Source organism: Morchella sextelata (genome assembly GCF_020137385.1).
Source record: "Morchella sextelata strain SCLS chromosome Unknown scls_19, whole genome shotgun sequence".
Lineage (NCBI taxonomy): Eukaryota > Fungi > Ascomycota > Pezizomycetes > Pezizales > Morchellaceae > Morchella > Morchella sextelata.
Genome location: NW_025408634.1, coordinates 658,625 through 675,366, shown reverse-complemented (window position 1 = coordinate 675,366; position 16,742 = coordinate 658,625). Strand labels below are relative to the sequence as shown.

General features: G+C 47.4%; 3 protein-coding genes across 3 annotated transcripts; all 3 read right to left on the bottom strand.

Moving 5' to 3' along the window:
• Positions 1-16: 16 nt before the first annotated feature.
• H6S33_005074 (uncharacterized protein) lies at positions 17-2,068 on the bottom strand (the record flags this gene model as incomplete). The annotated part of the gene is made up of 1 exon (XM_044836420.1): positions 17-2,068. One exon carries the CDS (start codon positions 2,066-2,068, stop codon positions 17-19), a length of 2,052 nt encoding a protein of 683 aa, XP_044690287.1.
• A 5,790-nt stretch (positions 2,069-7,858) lies between these two features.
• H6S33_005073 (uncharacterized protein) lies at positions 7,859-11,341 on the bottom strand (the record flags this gene model as incomplete). Its single annotated transcript, XM_044836419.1, has 1 exon — positions 7,859-11,341. One exon carries the CDS (start codon positions 11,339-11,341, stop codon positions 7,859-7,861), a length of 3,483 nt encoding a protein of 1,160 aa, XP_044690286.1.
• Positions 11,342-11,415: 74 nt separating this feature from the next.
• Positions 11,416-12,645, bottom strand: H6S33_005072 (uncharacterized protein; the record flags this gene model as incomplete). Its single annotated transcript, XM_044836418.1, has 1 exon — positions 11,416-12,645. One exon carries the CDS (start codon positions 12,643-12,645, stop codon positions 11,416-11,418), a length of 1,230 nt encoding a protein of 409 aa, XP_044690285.1.
• Positions 12,646-16,742: the final 4,097 nt, after the last annotated feature.

Here is a 16,742-nt window from a genome sequence, read left to right as displayed (position 1 = left end):
TCATCAGAGTCCCCTTTCAAAAATCCTCGTCGAAATCCATTTCAGATTCCGATCCGCGTTCTCGCACAAACGCTTGCCCACTGGTGTACTCCGCAGCAGCCGTCGCAGCCGGCTTCTTAGCACGGTGCCTCATTCGCTTTCTCTGAGGTTGGGGTTCCGGTGGTTCCATATCGTGGTCGCCATCGTCATCGCGGGTACGCTTTCGGGAGAAAGAGGAGATAGATGCACTGCTGTTAGCATCTGAACGACACCATTTCCAAAGATGACCCTTTCGGCCACATCGCACACAGGCTCCATCGGTCTTTCGCTGTTCTCGGACCGGCTGTGGAACTCCTTTGGTGGCTTCGTCGTAGTCGTGGTATATTGGCTTATTCCCCGACTTGTTCTTGCTGGTGCTCTTCTTATCTTGCCCCTTTTCTTTCTCCTCAGTCTGAGCTCTCCCCTTGATCTTAAACCCCTTCTCCTTTTGCCGCAAGTTCCCACCATTATTCGTCTCCCTTCCTCTCGACTCCGCTTTCCCCAACATCTTCATCTGCTCTTGATAAGCCTCATGAGCCTTGCCGGCTCGTTCCAGCTGTTGGATGTACTCGGAGTCGTCATCGGTTGGATCGAAGCGTGAGTGGCGCTCCCGGATTTCATTTGGTAGCCCTTGGAGCAAGGCGGCACGATAGGATGCTCCTTTCATTTGAGCGTGCTGGTTCATAATCTCCATTCTCGTCAGGTAGTCCCCGATGTTAGCAGAGTACTTAAACTGCTGCATCTTCATCGCGTTCTCCATAGCCTCCTGAGTGCTTAAGAAACGTTTCCTAATCTCCTGACGGAACCGAGTCCAAGTAGCATAGTCCGCGGCTGCCGGTCCTAGCATCTTGGTCTCGATATACTCCATAAACCATTCCTTCGCCAACCCACACGTATATGTTCCAGCGAACAGTACTTTGTTCCTGTCCGTTCGGAACTTCTTGGGCTTCTGCTCAAAGTAGATCTCGCACTCCATGAGCCAATGCCGCAGGTTATGCTTCCTGGCATTATCGAACTCGAAGGGTATTTTGGCGAGCGAATCTACAATATCGTCATCTTCAGGCGGCGCCGAATTCCGGTTCCCGCCTCGATTCCTTCTCCAATTCTTCCGACCGTGCGACCATTCACTATTATCGTCGTCATCATCATCGGAAGGTTCTGGGTCTCCCCCAACATTTCCCCTTGGTGGGTTTTGTGGAGGTTGATTTCCTCCATTTCCGCCGACTGGGGCAGCTCCTACCGGTCTCCTGCCACTATTTCCCTGCACTGGGCCGGCGTCCTCCGGTCGTCTACCTCCATTTCTTCCTACTGGGCCAGCTCCTTCTGGTTGCTTGCCGTTCCCTGAGGTTTGGGGGCCAGCATTTTCGGGGTTCTTGCCATTGCCAACAGAAACCGCTTGGGGTGCATTAGGATCTAAGGGAGCACTAGCCACGGAGGGTACTACCGACAAACGTTGTCGTATTCGTTCCTCCATCTCGGCTATCCGTTGGTTTCTTGCTTCATCGGATTGCTTAATTTGTACCAACAGTTCTCGTTGTTCCCTTTTCTCCTGTTCTCGCTCTTCCCTCATCATCCTCAACTGTCGCTCCGCCTCCTGTAACTGGTTCTGGGTATTCAGATGATTACGATCCAGAACCTCATGGTCGGCGGCTCGTGCGGCTTCTTGTATTCGTTGAACATTTGCGACGAGCTCGAAGAGCGATTCGAGATGTTGCTTTGTTGCAATGGCTTCTGATCGTACCTTTTTATCCAGGGTCTGCCCGCCCCCTTGCACTTTTTCCTGAAGGTTTTGTAGCTCCTGCCACATTGCCTGTCCTGCTGTACCAAGATACCTCATTTGTGCCGCATGGGTATCCAAAAACTCCTGCATATACCTCGTAAACTGGGCTTGAGTAGAGCGTTTACTCGATTGCCTAGTGTGTGTAGAGGGTCCTCCCTGGAGTAGGGGATCTGGGCTAGCAGCCCTTGATATTACCATAGAATCTTCCCCCCCGGCCTCCTCGGTTGCGGCCGAGGTATCTATGAAATAATTATCCCTTCGGGCAGTCATTGTAATAGGGGATAATGATGATAGTTCTTCCTTTCGAGGTGACTTCGTTACTCCAAGTGAACTTGTGAGTAACAATATACTGTGAGGGATGCGTACCAGACCACAAGAGTACACTACGCAGAGCTCAGAGTTCGGCTAACAGCTACAAAGGTAGAAGTCTCCAAGGTCTCTTCAGTCAACGTCGAGTATGATTCTCCCTGATCCGATACGGGCCCCGCGAGCTACGTTATCAACAAAGATTCACTAGAGTTAGCGTATAGAATTCGACCGTCTTCGACGTAATAGTTCAGGTAGAGTTCGAAGTCACGATAGAGTAAAGTATTTTCAAAAGTATAGTCAAATAAAGTTGTAACTCGCGTATCAACGATTTATATTGTTAAGACTCTGATTTCGCCGATGATGGTTTGGCTAGTCAGTGAATGACACAGTATTTATATCCCTCGCTTATGTCTCGAGGACCCAGTCTACTAATAATACAGAATATACTCGGGGCCTGCCCGAGACCCTGAAAAACAACCAAGAACATTTTAACTCCTAAGTCCGTAACCCAAACTCCTAAATCCGCTAAAACCCCTCAACCTATTTATCCACCCTAATGCACGTTTCCCTGTCGATGTTTCTTCTCCATCGGCCGTCTGGTGGATAATCGTCAGCGTCGGCTATTCGGAGGTTTCGGACGGCAAGGCTACCTACTCAGGCCTCTTCCCACATCGCTTTCCCACATAGCAGAGTCCTCTCATGCCCACAGGTACCGCCGATAGGTACTCGGTCGGCTGGCAGCTTGCGCCGATTTACTCCGAGCGGTCCGATCTTCGATCCGATTGATTTCAGCTGTCCCTCATATATCCACCGGTACCAAAACACTCCCCTCCGGCGGTTTGACGCTCCGGGGGTTATTATTGGGGTCGAAAACGTGTTTTTTATGACTCTGGATTTTTTGGTCGTAATTTGGTCGCACCACACCCCGCGGGTGCGGTCCAGAGTTGACGTTAGGATACGGAGGGTATTGGGGTATCTACTAGCCTTTTCTCCTAAATGCTTGGCATGCCCGTAACACTACTGCCAAAGCGCTCGGCAGCCCGCGAAGTTAGCGACCTCTCGGTCGCGAAACTATCGTCAGATTTTTTACCCGAGGTCCCGTGACCTTACCCCTCCTTATCGGCCTTAACCAGGCAACCCTTTTTACCCGAGGCAGCCCGCTCCCCTCACCCCAACCCAACCGGTCTCCGAGACCACCCTCAATACAATACGGTCGGCACTTTCGATTGCGACCCCCATATATACTGAGCCTTCGGCTCAACCCTTTTGCATGTCCCCTCCAGAGGACACCACTTCAAACACGACTCGGGCACAGTCTTTAGCCGTTGCTCCAGGGACCGACGACCCCACCCACTCCTTACTTGACCAACTGGTCACCACTCTTTACTCCCTCGCTGTTTGACAAGCTGATGCTCGAGGACCAATACTCAACCCACCCCCCTCGCTTTCACCCCTGACGCTGTTGCGGTTGGCTTTTCCTGCCTTCGTGCGCGTGGTTTCCCAGTCCTGTTAAGGTTCGTCCACAGATATGACACCGGGAACGTTGGTAATGATATCGTTTCGATTGAACACTACGTTTAGGATTGTGCTCGCTTATGTAGTTGACGGAGAAGTTTGGGGTTCATTCTTACTACGGGGAGGTTTCTTTGTCGTCACTTAGATTCGGCTTACCTGTACCACTTGTTATTCGCGCCCTCTTCGTGCACTGTTTTTCTTATCATGTACGTAGTTCTCGTAGCTGCGGTAGTTAGTTTTTTGTACTTTGTTTTTTGCTTTCGGGTTAGTCGGTGGAGGTTGTAGTCGGGTAGTTAGGTGTGCGATAAACTTCGGCTTCTAAGCAATATAAGTTTCTTCTTCTTCTTCTTCTGTATTCTACTTGCTCGCTAAGGCTCGCAAAGAACTCCCTGATAACAAACCTCGCTTCAAAAACATTTTATTTATTCCCTTCGGTTTTACCTGGTATACCATACCAGGCTGAGCCACTTCGTCCCCGATCGTACGGTCGCGTTTTGTTGTTCTAAGCGAAAGAAACACCAAGAAAACTGGCTTCTAGCGAAGAATTCTCCAGCCTTGACCTCCCAAAGGGAAGGAAAAGAAACCTTTCCGAAACATCACTCTACGCCGCCAGAAGAACTGGACATTCAATTATGTCGCAACAAGCCTCGCTCCAGTCCTTTTTCACCCAGTCTTCCCAGCAAGGGACAGCCCCTCCGCAGAACAGGAATACTCCGGTTCCCGATCCAACCCCATCCGGAGCTCAGGAACAAGAATTCTCCTCGACCTTTGCAACAGAATCGGACTACAACGACCCATACCAACCGAGAATTGACTACCTCTACCCAAGCATTGTTCCCCAGGACACTCACACCCAGACGGACCTGAACTATATTACCTGGGCCATTAGACATGCCACCAGCCGAATCTGCCCACCCACCGACAGGATTGAAATCCTCGAAGAGCAAACGACCACACTCCGGAGAACAGTGGATACACTGAGGCACCAAATCGAGGCGCAGACAACTATGATCACCAGTATGCACTCGGCGATCCATCTTCTCCTCAACAAACAACCACAACCGCAGCAACCGCAACAACCACAACAAAACCAACAACAGCAACAACAGCAACAACAGCGAAAACAACAACCGCAGGGACAGAGAATGCCCCCTCCAGCGGTCCCTCAAATAATTCCCCAAGCAGCGCCTCAGGCAGGCCCTCAGGCCCCCCCACCCGCACCTCCCCAACAAGCCCCACCCCGTGGATGGAAAGCAGGCACCTGGGCCACCGTGGCCTCGGCACCCGGTCCTGCTCAAGAAAAATTTCAGGTTGTTGAAAGAAGAAAGAAGTCCGCAAAGCCAAAAGCGGACCCTCTCTTCAAGCCAGAATATACCAAAATCAACAGAGAAATCATTGTTGAAACCACTGCTCCATCTGACGTCAATCCCTCCGAGATCAGGACCCTAGTCAATGCAAGAATTCAGGACGAATCCTGCCACTTCATTTCAGCAAGGAGAACACCCAAGGATAATTTTATCCTAGAAACAAAGTTTGTCACCCCAGCAACAAAGGCAATGGAATACGCCAAAGAAATTGAGGAGGCTCTCCTCACCCTACAAGTACCAGTCGCCATCATCCGGGCAAACTCCAAATGGTCAAAGTTCCTTATTCACGGAATCCCCACAACGGTCGGAGAAGGCGTCGAGGCAGGACAACTGGTAGCATCCGAAATTAGAAGCAACTATGGAGAGAACTTCCAACTTGCCCAGGTTCCCCGCTGGATCTCCAGAGCAGAGACTCGAATGGAGAAAACCCACTCATCAATGGTCATCGCGCTCCCAGGACAAGTTACAATGGAAACACTAGGAGTTAAGTCCCTATCCCTCTTTAACCGAAGCTGCCACATCGAGGCCTTCCTCCCAACCTTCCCAGACACCCAGTGCGCGAAGTGCCTCGAATACGGTCACCGCCAGGAGAAATGCAAAAACAATGGGAGATGCGGTCATTGTGCCGGAGATCACCTCACCAGCTTCCACCCATGCAATCAATGCCAGGGAGGATATAGATGCACCCACACCCCAATCAGATGTCTGAACTGTAAAGGAATCCATAAGGCCTCCGATCCAGCATGCCCCGAAAGAGTCAAACGCCGATTCCTCAACAAAGGAAAGGAAAACGCTCCACCCGCTCAAGACCCACCGGCCGCACCCGTCCAAGAGTTGCTTCCGATAGTTCAAGTACCAGCCACCGCCCCAGTCGGAGCCACACCCGTTCCTGAAGACGACCAACACATGACAAATAATGCTTAGGCCTCGAACCACCGCGCTCGCACACCAACTCAATTGTGCACGGAGCGAACTTATTACCAAGGCGGCGGTAGAAGAAGCGGAAACAGACTCTAGTATTTATTTCCTATTATTACAAGAACCATGGACCTCAGCAGAGGGATACCCACCAGAATCAAATCTCTTTTATATTTTCACGGCCAGCAACACCAATACAAAATGTGCAACATACGTCCGCAAACATGCCAACCTCAAACCAAAGCACCACTACACACACGATAATTTCATAGTATCGATTACGGTAGAAATCCAGAACAAGAAAACCCAAATCCTAAATATATACTCCCCAGGCCGAAGTGGCCCCTTCGCTCAGATAGCAAGTACAATCCAAACCCTCGATAATTGTCTAGTAATGGGAGACTTCAACTGCCACCATCAAATGTGGTACGGAGTAAACTCACATGAATACAGAAACAACATTCGAGCAGACCGCGTCAATGGTGCACGGCTAAAACGATGGATAACCCGACAGAAACTGACCCTCCTAAACGAACCCGGCGTCTTCACGCACTTCCCCATAGACAGAGGTAAAAGGCCCACAACCATCGACCTTGCTTTTGTTAAAGGCCCAACACTTGACCACAACCTACGATGGAGCACTGAACCCTACGGAGCGGGCTCAGACCACGGGAGAACCTCCGTCCACTTACACCTGGAAAAACCACCTTTTGTACCAAGACGAATGTGGCGACAAACAGACTGGAAGCTATTGGAAAACCACATGTCAAACATTTCCATCCCTGCAGAGGCATGGGAAACTAAGGAACATACGGAACAAACCGTTGATTTCTTCCTAGAACTGGTCAGGTCAACAGTCAGCATAGTAACACCACTCTCGAAGGAGGGGGTAAGAGCCAACTCCTGGTGGTCAGATGAGATGAAACAAATGAAGGCAAGGGTAAACGCAGCAGAAAGGAAGGCGAGGAATACAAGGAAACCCAATCATGTGGAGGAACACCGGAAGGCGTGCAGAGAATGGACAGTCATGATCCGGAAAGCAAAAGCGGACCAGCGGGAAAAGACGATGAACGAGGCGAAAGGTAATGAAGTCTGGAGAATCCTAAGCGTAGGAAGGAGACGAGACACAATCATACCAACCATACAAGGTGAAGAAACGTTTGCGGGGAAGTGTCAAGCTCTAAGAGCCCAACTTTTCCCCTCAAAACGGACGTCCCCCGACCATCCCCCCTTGAACATTAGACCCCCCTCTTTTGACCTTAGCAACACCTTCGACACAGTCACCCCCGAAGAACTTAATAAAGCAATCGACTCCTGTCCAGCGCACTCGGCGACCGGCCCGGATGGCATCCCTTATACCTTTATTAAAGCAATAGTCAAAGCAAACACAACTCTAATCCAAGACATGTTCTCCGCTATGCTCCGGCACGGTGTACACCCAGCGGAATGGAAAATAGCTAAGTGTATCCCGATCCCGAAACCCGGTAAAGCAAATTATCATGAAGCAAAAGCCTACCGATATCACGGGGACTATAGGCAATAGACTGTGGTGCCAAGGAATACAACCTAGGCAGTAACGTAGACGTGGACGTAGACGTAAAGCTATACTTTGGCTATGGACTATGGGGTGGCTCTACCTGGTATGATAAACCGGTTGGAGCCCTATGACGTAGTGCGGACAAAGAATAATATTCGTGGGATAAATACAGAGGTTGCGTAAGGAAGAAAGAGAAGAAGGAAAACAGACAAAAGCACGAGACAACACCCCCTTATATATCCATCCATAATCCAACGATGACTAATACCTTCACGTAACAGAAACCCAAAGAACATAACAGAAATCCCCATTACAAATCCTAATTCCACTACACGATACCTCCTTCCCTCATCCCAGTTCATCACCTAGCCGAAATACGTAGCTGCCGTTACAGACCACGCCCCCCTCTAAAGCCTACCTCCTGGTAGGCTTAGGCTTCTCTGGATAACGCTCATGGAATCGTCTAATGATTTCAGGTGAATGCTCAAGGTCCGATAGCGGTTGCCAGGAGGCTTCGTCATATCCCATATATCGTACCAAATATTCAAATCTTCCTCTTCGTTTCCTCGAATCCAAAATATCTTCGACTTCCCATTCTTCCTCCCCTTCGATTTCAACCGGAGGTGGTGGTAATCGTTGTTGTCCTGGTAAAGGATCATTCGCTTCAGGTGACAATAACGAAACATGAAATACTGGATGAATTTTCATCGACCGGGGAAGTTCCAACTCGTAAGCATAGGGATTAACGATTCGTTTAACGCTATAAGGCCCAATACGTTTCCAGTCGAATTTCTTAGACGGTCGCTTTGTTAGAATATGACGGGTCGATAGAAAAACCTTGTCTCCTAAATAATATCGAGGAGCTGGAGTTCGATTCCTATTGGCTGATTCTTCTTGTATCCTTTGCGCCCGGAACATTTCTTCTCTTAGGAAGTCCACCACATCCTTCATTTCCCTTGCAATACAGTTCGCTTGATCCTCCGCCGTCGTTCGACCATGTTCCAAAGGCCCAAATGTTATCCTAGGATTCCTTCCCGAATTAGCATAAAAGGGGGAAACTTTTGTTGTTTCGGAAACGTGGTTGTTGGTTGCAAATTCAGCCATCGGTAGCCATCGGACCCAGTCATCTTGTTGATAGGAAACATAGCTTCGGAGGTATTGTTCCATTATGGCATTGATTCTTTCTGTCTTTCCATCTGTTTGGGGGTGGAATGCAGTAGAGAACTTTGGCGAGATTTCCAATCGATCACAAAGGGACCTCCAGAATTCCGCGACGAACTGTGTTCCTCGATCGGATACCATGGTGTCGGGTAATCCATGTAGCTTCCAGACGTTACCAATATATAGCCTTGCTACTTCCTGTGAATCCGCCTCCTTTGTCGTTGGTATCAGATGTCGCATTTTGGTTAGTCTATCCACCACGACCAAAATCGCATTATACCCATCACTCTCAGGAAGATCAGTCACAAAGTCCATCGAGACATCTGTCCAGGGTCCATCGGGAATTGGCATGGGGCGAAGTACTCCATAAGGTGCATTGTGTGATGCCTTGCTACGGGTGCACACATTGCAATTCCTAATATACTGATCGACAAACTTCCGCATCTGTGGCCAGTAATATTCTCGACTTAGGAGCTCCAGAGTCTTCGCTCTACCCGGATGTCCTGCAGATGGTTTGTCATGGTATTCTTTTAGAAGCCTTAGTCGAAGGTCATCGTCGTCTGGTACATATAGCATGCCTCGATAAAGCAGCCGACCGTTGTTATCTTCCATACATTCGGCAAGTGAGATTTTGTTTGAGTGACGTATGCCATTCCGAAGCATATTGAGGACCTTGTTTGGGAAACTATCCACTTGGTAAGCTTTTGAAAATAACTCCTCTACAGTGGACATTTCTTCAGCGGATTCATTTGAAAAAGAACCCGCGAACAAACTTAGCTTGGTATCCAAATTTTTTCGCTTCAGAATCACTTGACTCTGATGCGTTAACAGTTCATCCCCCTCTTTAGGTAGGTCACCTGACCTCCTAGTCAATGCATCTGGTTTTGTTCCTTGTTTTCCTGGCCGAAATTGTATAACGAAATCGAAGCGTGAAAGAAATTCGGACCAACGGGCTTGTCGACGATTTAACAATTTTGTTGTCATAAAATACTCAAGATTCCGATGGTCGCTAAGAACTTCAATTGGAAATTGAGCTCCCTCCAGATGATGTCGCCATTCTTCAAAACATCGTATAATTGCTAAAAGTTCTTTGTCATAGATTTCGTAGTTACATTCTGCGGGAGAGTGTTTCTTGGAAAAGAAAGCAACTGGATGTAGGATTCCTTCGTTGTCACGTTGAGATAGGATTCCTGCTGAAACATAGTCGGATGCATCGGTTTCTATCACAATTTTTCGATCTGGATTGAAGTGAGCTAGTATCGGTGCCGTTGTAAACATCTTTTTCAAAGTCTGAAATGCTTCCTCCCTTTCATCCGTCCATTCAAATTTAACGTTTTTCTTTGTCAAGGCTGTAAGCGGAGCAACAATTTTCGAATATCCCAAAATAAACCGTCGGTAGAAATTTGCAAATCCTAGGAATACTTGAACATCACGAAGGTTTGTCGGTGTAGTCCATTCCAAAACATCGATAACTTTCTTTGGATCCATTCTATTCCCATTCGGAGTAAGGATTAAACCAAGATATTTTGTTTCCTGAACCATAAATTCATATTTTTCAGGTTTAAGGTGAACATGATTTTCATCAAGTACCTTTAGAACCTTCTGAATATGTTCTTTATGTTCTGATAGGGTCTCGGAATAGATAAGGATACCGTCTAAGTATGCTGTTACGAATTGATCGAGGTAGGGACGTAGAATATCATTGATCCAATGTTGAAATGTAGCAGGGGCATTAGCTAATCCAAACGGCATTACTGTATATTCGAAATGTCCATATCGAGTCCGGAATGCTGTTTTCCATTCGTCTCCCTCCGCTATCCTGATTTGATTATATCCCCATCGTAAATCCAACTTAGTATAGTACTGTGCTCTTGACAACTTAGCCAGAGTTTCTTTCAACAATGGTAATGGATATCGATTTTTGATTGTAATCGCATTTAGGCCTCGATAGTCAACACAGAGTCGAAGGGTTCCATCGCTTTTCTTTACAAACAGTATGGGTGCTCCCGCTGGTGATTCACTGGCTCGAATAAATCCTTTGGGTAAATTTTCATCAAGATATTCTCGTAATGCTTTTAACTCAATTTGAGATAATCCATATATAGGTCCATATGGTGGTTGTTTGCCTTCCTCCAATACTATCTCGATGTCATGGGATGGTCGATGTGGTGGGAGAATTGAAGCATCGTATTCTTTGAACATATGGAGACGGTGATGAAATTTTTTCGGTACTAATGATTCAATATCGACAGTGGATTTTTCAATTGCTGAAACGATGACTGTATGGTGTTCCGGTAAGGGAATCGAGATACCATGAACAATAACTGCAGTTCCACTGAACGAACAGTGTTGACAACAGTTTCGAGAGTCAAAAACAAGTAGATTTTCTTTCGGTCGAATCGTAACATCATGTCGTCGCATCCAAGGTATCCCCATCACAATCGGGTAATGTCCTAGCTTCGTTACAAAACATGGCGCAACTTCCCGATGACCATGAATGTCTAGTGAGACATCGACAATATGGGTGATTTTTCCTGACTTGATAGGCCTTCCATCTATAACGTCTACATGGCGAGGTATTTTGAGGGGGGTCATTGTAAGATTATTGTGGCGTGCAAAAGATTCATCAATAAAAGCATATCCTGATGCTCCGGTATCAATAAGGGTGTAGGTAGGTATAAACGAATTTTTATTCTGTGAAATCGAACAAGTTACTACAAGTTGATTTCCATCCATTTCCTCCTCTGATACCGAAAAACCAGAAATACACATCCTAGAAAAATCCTTAAATGGTCCCTGGGCTAAGCCACTTAGTGCAGGGACAAATCTTTTGCCGACTCGTTATCGCTTCCGCCATTTTCTTCCACTGTCAACGCCGCTCCTCTCATCACAGGTCTCCTTGGTTGATTTCCAGTTGCCCTCGCTTGGGGGCAATCCCTAACCATATGTCCAACACCTCCGCAATAGAAACATCGGCCCTCAACTAAGCGGGCGTTTCTTTCGGCAGGGGTAGGGCGACGTCGTCCTCCAGATAGATCCATGGGTACATCACCTCCAGGACGGAACGAGGGGTGATTCTCAGTGGCAGGTGGGTTGGCAGCAGGGGCAGCAGGACGGGGAGCAGGAACAGGATTTGTTGGTGGGGGACGCGGAGCCGGGGTCGCAGTAGTAATCCAAGGTTTTTTACTACCTCGCTTAGCTTCCGCCGCCCGTCGTCGGTTATCCAACCATTGCAAGAGTGTTGCACAACCATCTACCGTTGCAGGAGTCTCATGGTGTATCATCGATTCGTCCAGTTCCCCATTAATTCCTTCCATCAAAGCCTCAATCCGAGAGACTTCGTCCATACCCGACTCAGCAGCATACCGTTGAAACTCAGCGAAATAATCGGCAAAGGTTCGAGTGCGTTGTCTGATATTCCGAAGATTCCTTCTAGCTGTACGCATTCGATCGGGGTCTCCGAAAGCTGTATCCAGAATCTCATAAAACCGTGTCATAGAGGGTAAGGCAATACCTTCTTCTCCCATATACTGTAAGAACTGATTGGCAGCAGCGCCTTCCAATCTGCTGAACGCGTATGATAGTTTAGACTGTAGTGTGGGATAGCGATCGATGTTTCCTAGTAACTTAATTTTCATTTGTTGTTTGAATAAGTGTAACCTTTCTCGATCACGATCCCCTCTGAACACGTCGGGGTCTGGGAGTTTCTCCGACCGATAGGTGGTACCTGTGACTGGTGGTGCTGGAGGTACAGGTGGAGCGTTGTTTCCAATGGGTTCCTCATCAGGGGCCACAACTTCAACAGCAGTTCGTTGAGCTCGAGCAGCAGTAAGATCTCGTTCAAACATTTTTCTTGCCCTATCAGCTTCCGCCTCTACCTCTTGTAAATCTGTTGCATATTGAGTAAGACCGTTTTGACACTGTTGAAGAAGTGCATAGGCTTCAGCTCCGACAACGTGATTGACCTGTGGATGCGCTTCAAAAAATCTTTGGAGGTTATCGTTGAGTTGTTGATAATCGACATGGACATGTTCCGACATTGTAGACTATGGTGTTGTATTGGTTGGCGATAGAGGACGCAACCTACGTATCACGGGGACTATAGGCAATAGACTGTGGTGCCAAGGAATACAACCTAGGCAGTAACGTAGACGTGGACGTAGACGTAAAGCTATACTTTGGCTATGGACTATGGGGTGGCTCTACCTGGTATGATAAACCGGTTGGAGCCCTATGACGTAGTGCGGACAAAGAATAATATTCGTGGGATAAATACAGAGGTTGCGTAAGGAAGAAAGAGAAGAAGGAAAACAGACAAAAGCACGAGACAACACCCCCTTATATATCCATCCATAATCCAACGATGACTAATACCTTCACGTAACAGAAACCCAAAGAACATAACAGAAATCCCCATTACAAATCCTAATTCCACTACACGATACCTCCTTCCCTCATCCCAGTTCATCACCTAGCCGAAATACGTAGCTGCCGTTACAACCGACCCATTTCCCTTCTACAATGTTTCAGTAAAACCCTGGAGAAGATAGTGGCCCAAAGACTCTGCACCGCTGGAGAAATCCTAGGCACACTCTCAGCAAACCAATTCGGAGGAAGACCAACCATCTCGGCAATCGACGCCCTCCTGAGAACCTTGACACCAATACAACAAAACCTACTACTGAAAAACAGCACCGGAATCGCCCGGCGAGATAGACCAGCGATCCTAACCAACGATATCCAAGGAGCATTCAATTGTGTAGATCACCTACTCCTCGCGGAAATTATGCACCAACAAAAATTCCCCACCTATCTGACAGAATGGTGCAAGGAATTCAACACCGGCAGAAAACTACAGTTCCAATTCAACCACGAGCTAGAGGAACCACAGCCCTATGATTCTGGAGTGCCGCAAGGTAGCCCCATGTCTCCGGTACTATTCATGATCTATGCCGGAGTAATTCTGGACCCAACTAGCAGCCCAAAAGAGATGGATACAACTTACATTGACGACGATGCGCTGGTGCAAATATCCAAAACACCAGGCTTTACAATCAAGAGAATGGAGGAACGAATGAGAGAAAGACTAATTAAAGCCGAGCCACTCCAAATTAAATATGACCCGGATAAATCCGATCTGATCTTCTTCCGGCCCACCACATCATCCACACAACAACCACGACTCCCAGTCAAAGTTAACAACATCGATATATACCCCAAGGAGAGGCTGAAATACGTTGGGGTCTGGATAGACCCGACCCTCTCCTTCCGGCCCCATATAGAAGCAGCAATCGCAAAAGGCCTAAAAGCCCTCCACCAAATCCGAAACACCGCCCGCCTGCCAGGGATAACAGTCAAGACAGTTCATCACCTAATAACACAAGGCTTCCTTCCAAGCCTGCTCTACGGATCTGAGGCTTGGTGGACTGGCGCAGACCACATCATTAGATCGCTCGAACCACTATACAACGAAGCGGCCCGGATCATCACGGGCCTACCTCGATGGACCAAGAGAGCTAAACTCCTCCGAGAAGCAGGACTACCCCCCCTAGAACACCTCCTAACGTATCGCTCAAGAAAGTACGGAACCAGAATACTCTGCACTGAGGCAACCCACCCCAACAATGAATCCCTGATCGAGCTCCTCCCATACAGAGAAGCAAACATCAAAGGGACAGGCCTACACCGAATCGCCTCCCTCCTACTCCCATATCAAACCCCTGGAAATGCGAGAGACAAGTGGAATCAAAACAAATTACTACGCGACCACCTGTTGGAAGAATGGAATACACAACCAATACCGGACTACCATCACCGGGGGGAATTCCGCCCCCCTTCCAAGATTGCGAGACTCACCCTAACGGAAGCGAAAAAAGTTTTTCGAATCCGGTGCCAAACTACCCGAATCGATAAACACGCGGTATATACAGACCCCGAACCATGCCAGTGTGGGATGGAAAATTCAGCGAAACACATACTTATGGAATGCCCAGCGTGGGCTCGAACCCGCGCCCCTCTGATAGAAAAGATCCCCGGAGCGATGACCTGGGAAAACTGGATGTTTACAAACTTGAAAACGGACCTCATCTTACAATTTGCGAAAGATTCTCAACTCTCGAAGTGGTACGAGCCGGCGGAAGCGGAGGAAGACCTAGAAGAGGGGATGGAAGGAAATGATTAGGGACGGGATTAGGAAGGGTGGATTCCTTTTACCTTTTAATTTTGGTTTATTTTGTTTTGATAGATCCAGCGCCCGAGTTCGCTGAGATATCTTATTTCTCCTTGTCGTTGGGTTGTTTCTGGTTGAGTGTCGTTCTGGAATCTCCTTACTCTTGTTTGTGTTCGTTCGTGTTCGCTTTTGTTCTTGTTGTTTGTTTGCGTTTGTTGTTTTCTTTTCTTTCGTTCTTTTGTTCGGTTTGTGTTTAGGCGGTTGGGTCGGCGTGCGATAAGTCTTGTACTTCAAAGCAATATAAGTTTCTTCTTCTTCTTCTTCTGTATTTATTCTGTAACGGGGGTCCTTTCTAAGAGAAATAGAATCGGATAGAATAGAGACGGCCGTGCAAGATAGACAATCAGGTTGCAGGTTATTCAAAGATACTATCGCTAGAACTCAATAATCTTTAAGGGCTCTGCTACCGATAAGAACTTGGTTTTTCTTTCTAATGAAGACTGGAGAGAACAGGACTGAAGGGCGAGAATGAACTTGAGTACTTATACTCCGAAGGCCTCTATTCTCTGCTCCTAACTCCTTTTACTAAGTTCCGGCGTAGCCTTTCCTCGGTGCCGGAAACAATACCACCGCTACCCCGCTTTTCTCTAAGCGTCAGCAGGTGTTTCTGATTACCCAAGGCAACCACCCTTAGTCAAAGCCTTTGTAACACCTGCAGCCTTGGTTGCCACACAACCGAGGGCCTGCATAAATGAGCTGCGGCTCAGGTATAAGCTTAATCATTACTGTAGAGGTTTCACTTATTGTAGACTTCCCTAGCATAGTCCCTACCCTTCGGCGGACTTATAATGCTTAGAGGATATAGAGGATCACTGGGCAATCAGAGCTTCACTCTGGCCAGTCTTCTAGTCACTGGCGAGGCATAGACTCGTCAGTCATTGCTCCCATGAATAGATCCCCTTCCTAGCGCCCGGAATGTAGTTACTCTAACAGCTGGTAGCTAACCACACTGCCGGTACTTGCATATCACCGTGCAACTGGCTTCTAACAATAACTCTCAGCATGTAACCGGGCCCTGTGTGTACTCATACACCAAACAGTTGAGATGGCTCCGTTACATATTTCACGAATATTACTTTTGTTCTACGCTACGTCATAGGGCTCATCTTGGATCTCTGATCAGGATTGAACCATCCCATAGTTCATAGTCACGAACGTCTTCTACTACGTCCTCACCTCGGTTGTATTCCTTGGCACTATAGTCCATCGTTCATAGACCCACGTTATAGAGATTCATACTCGACGTTGATTGAAGAGACCTTAGTATCACGGGGGCTATAGGCAATAGACTGTGGTGCCAAGGAATACAACCTCGGTAGTGACGTAGACGTGGACGTAGACGTAAAGGTATACTTTAACTATAGACTATGGGTGGCTCTACCTGGTATGATAAACCGGTTGGAGCCCTATGACGTAGTACAGACAAAGAGTAGTATTCGTGGAATAAATACAGAGGTTGCGTAAGGAAGAAAGAGAAGAAGGAAAACAGACAAAAGCAGAAGACAACGCCCCCTTATATATCCATCCATAATCCAATGATGACTAATACCTTCGCATAACAGAAACCCAAAGAACATAACAGAAATCCCCATTACAAATCCTAATTCCACTACACGATACCTCCTTCCCTCATCCCAGTTCATCACCTAGCCGAAATACATAGCTGCCGTTACACTTAGAGACTTCTACCTTTGTAGCTGTTAGCCGAACTCTGAGCTCTGCATAGTGTACTCTTGTGATCTCGTACGCATCCCTCACAAACAGTTACATTTCTCTTAGAAGTGACCCCCATTACACTTGTATATCTTCAAACAATTAGCATTTAATAATAATCCTAAGCATCTAACTGATCTATATGTACCCATTTATCAGACAAGTAAATAGACTCTGTTATAGTAATCAATAAGA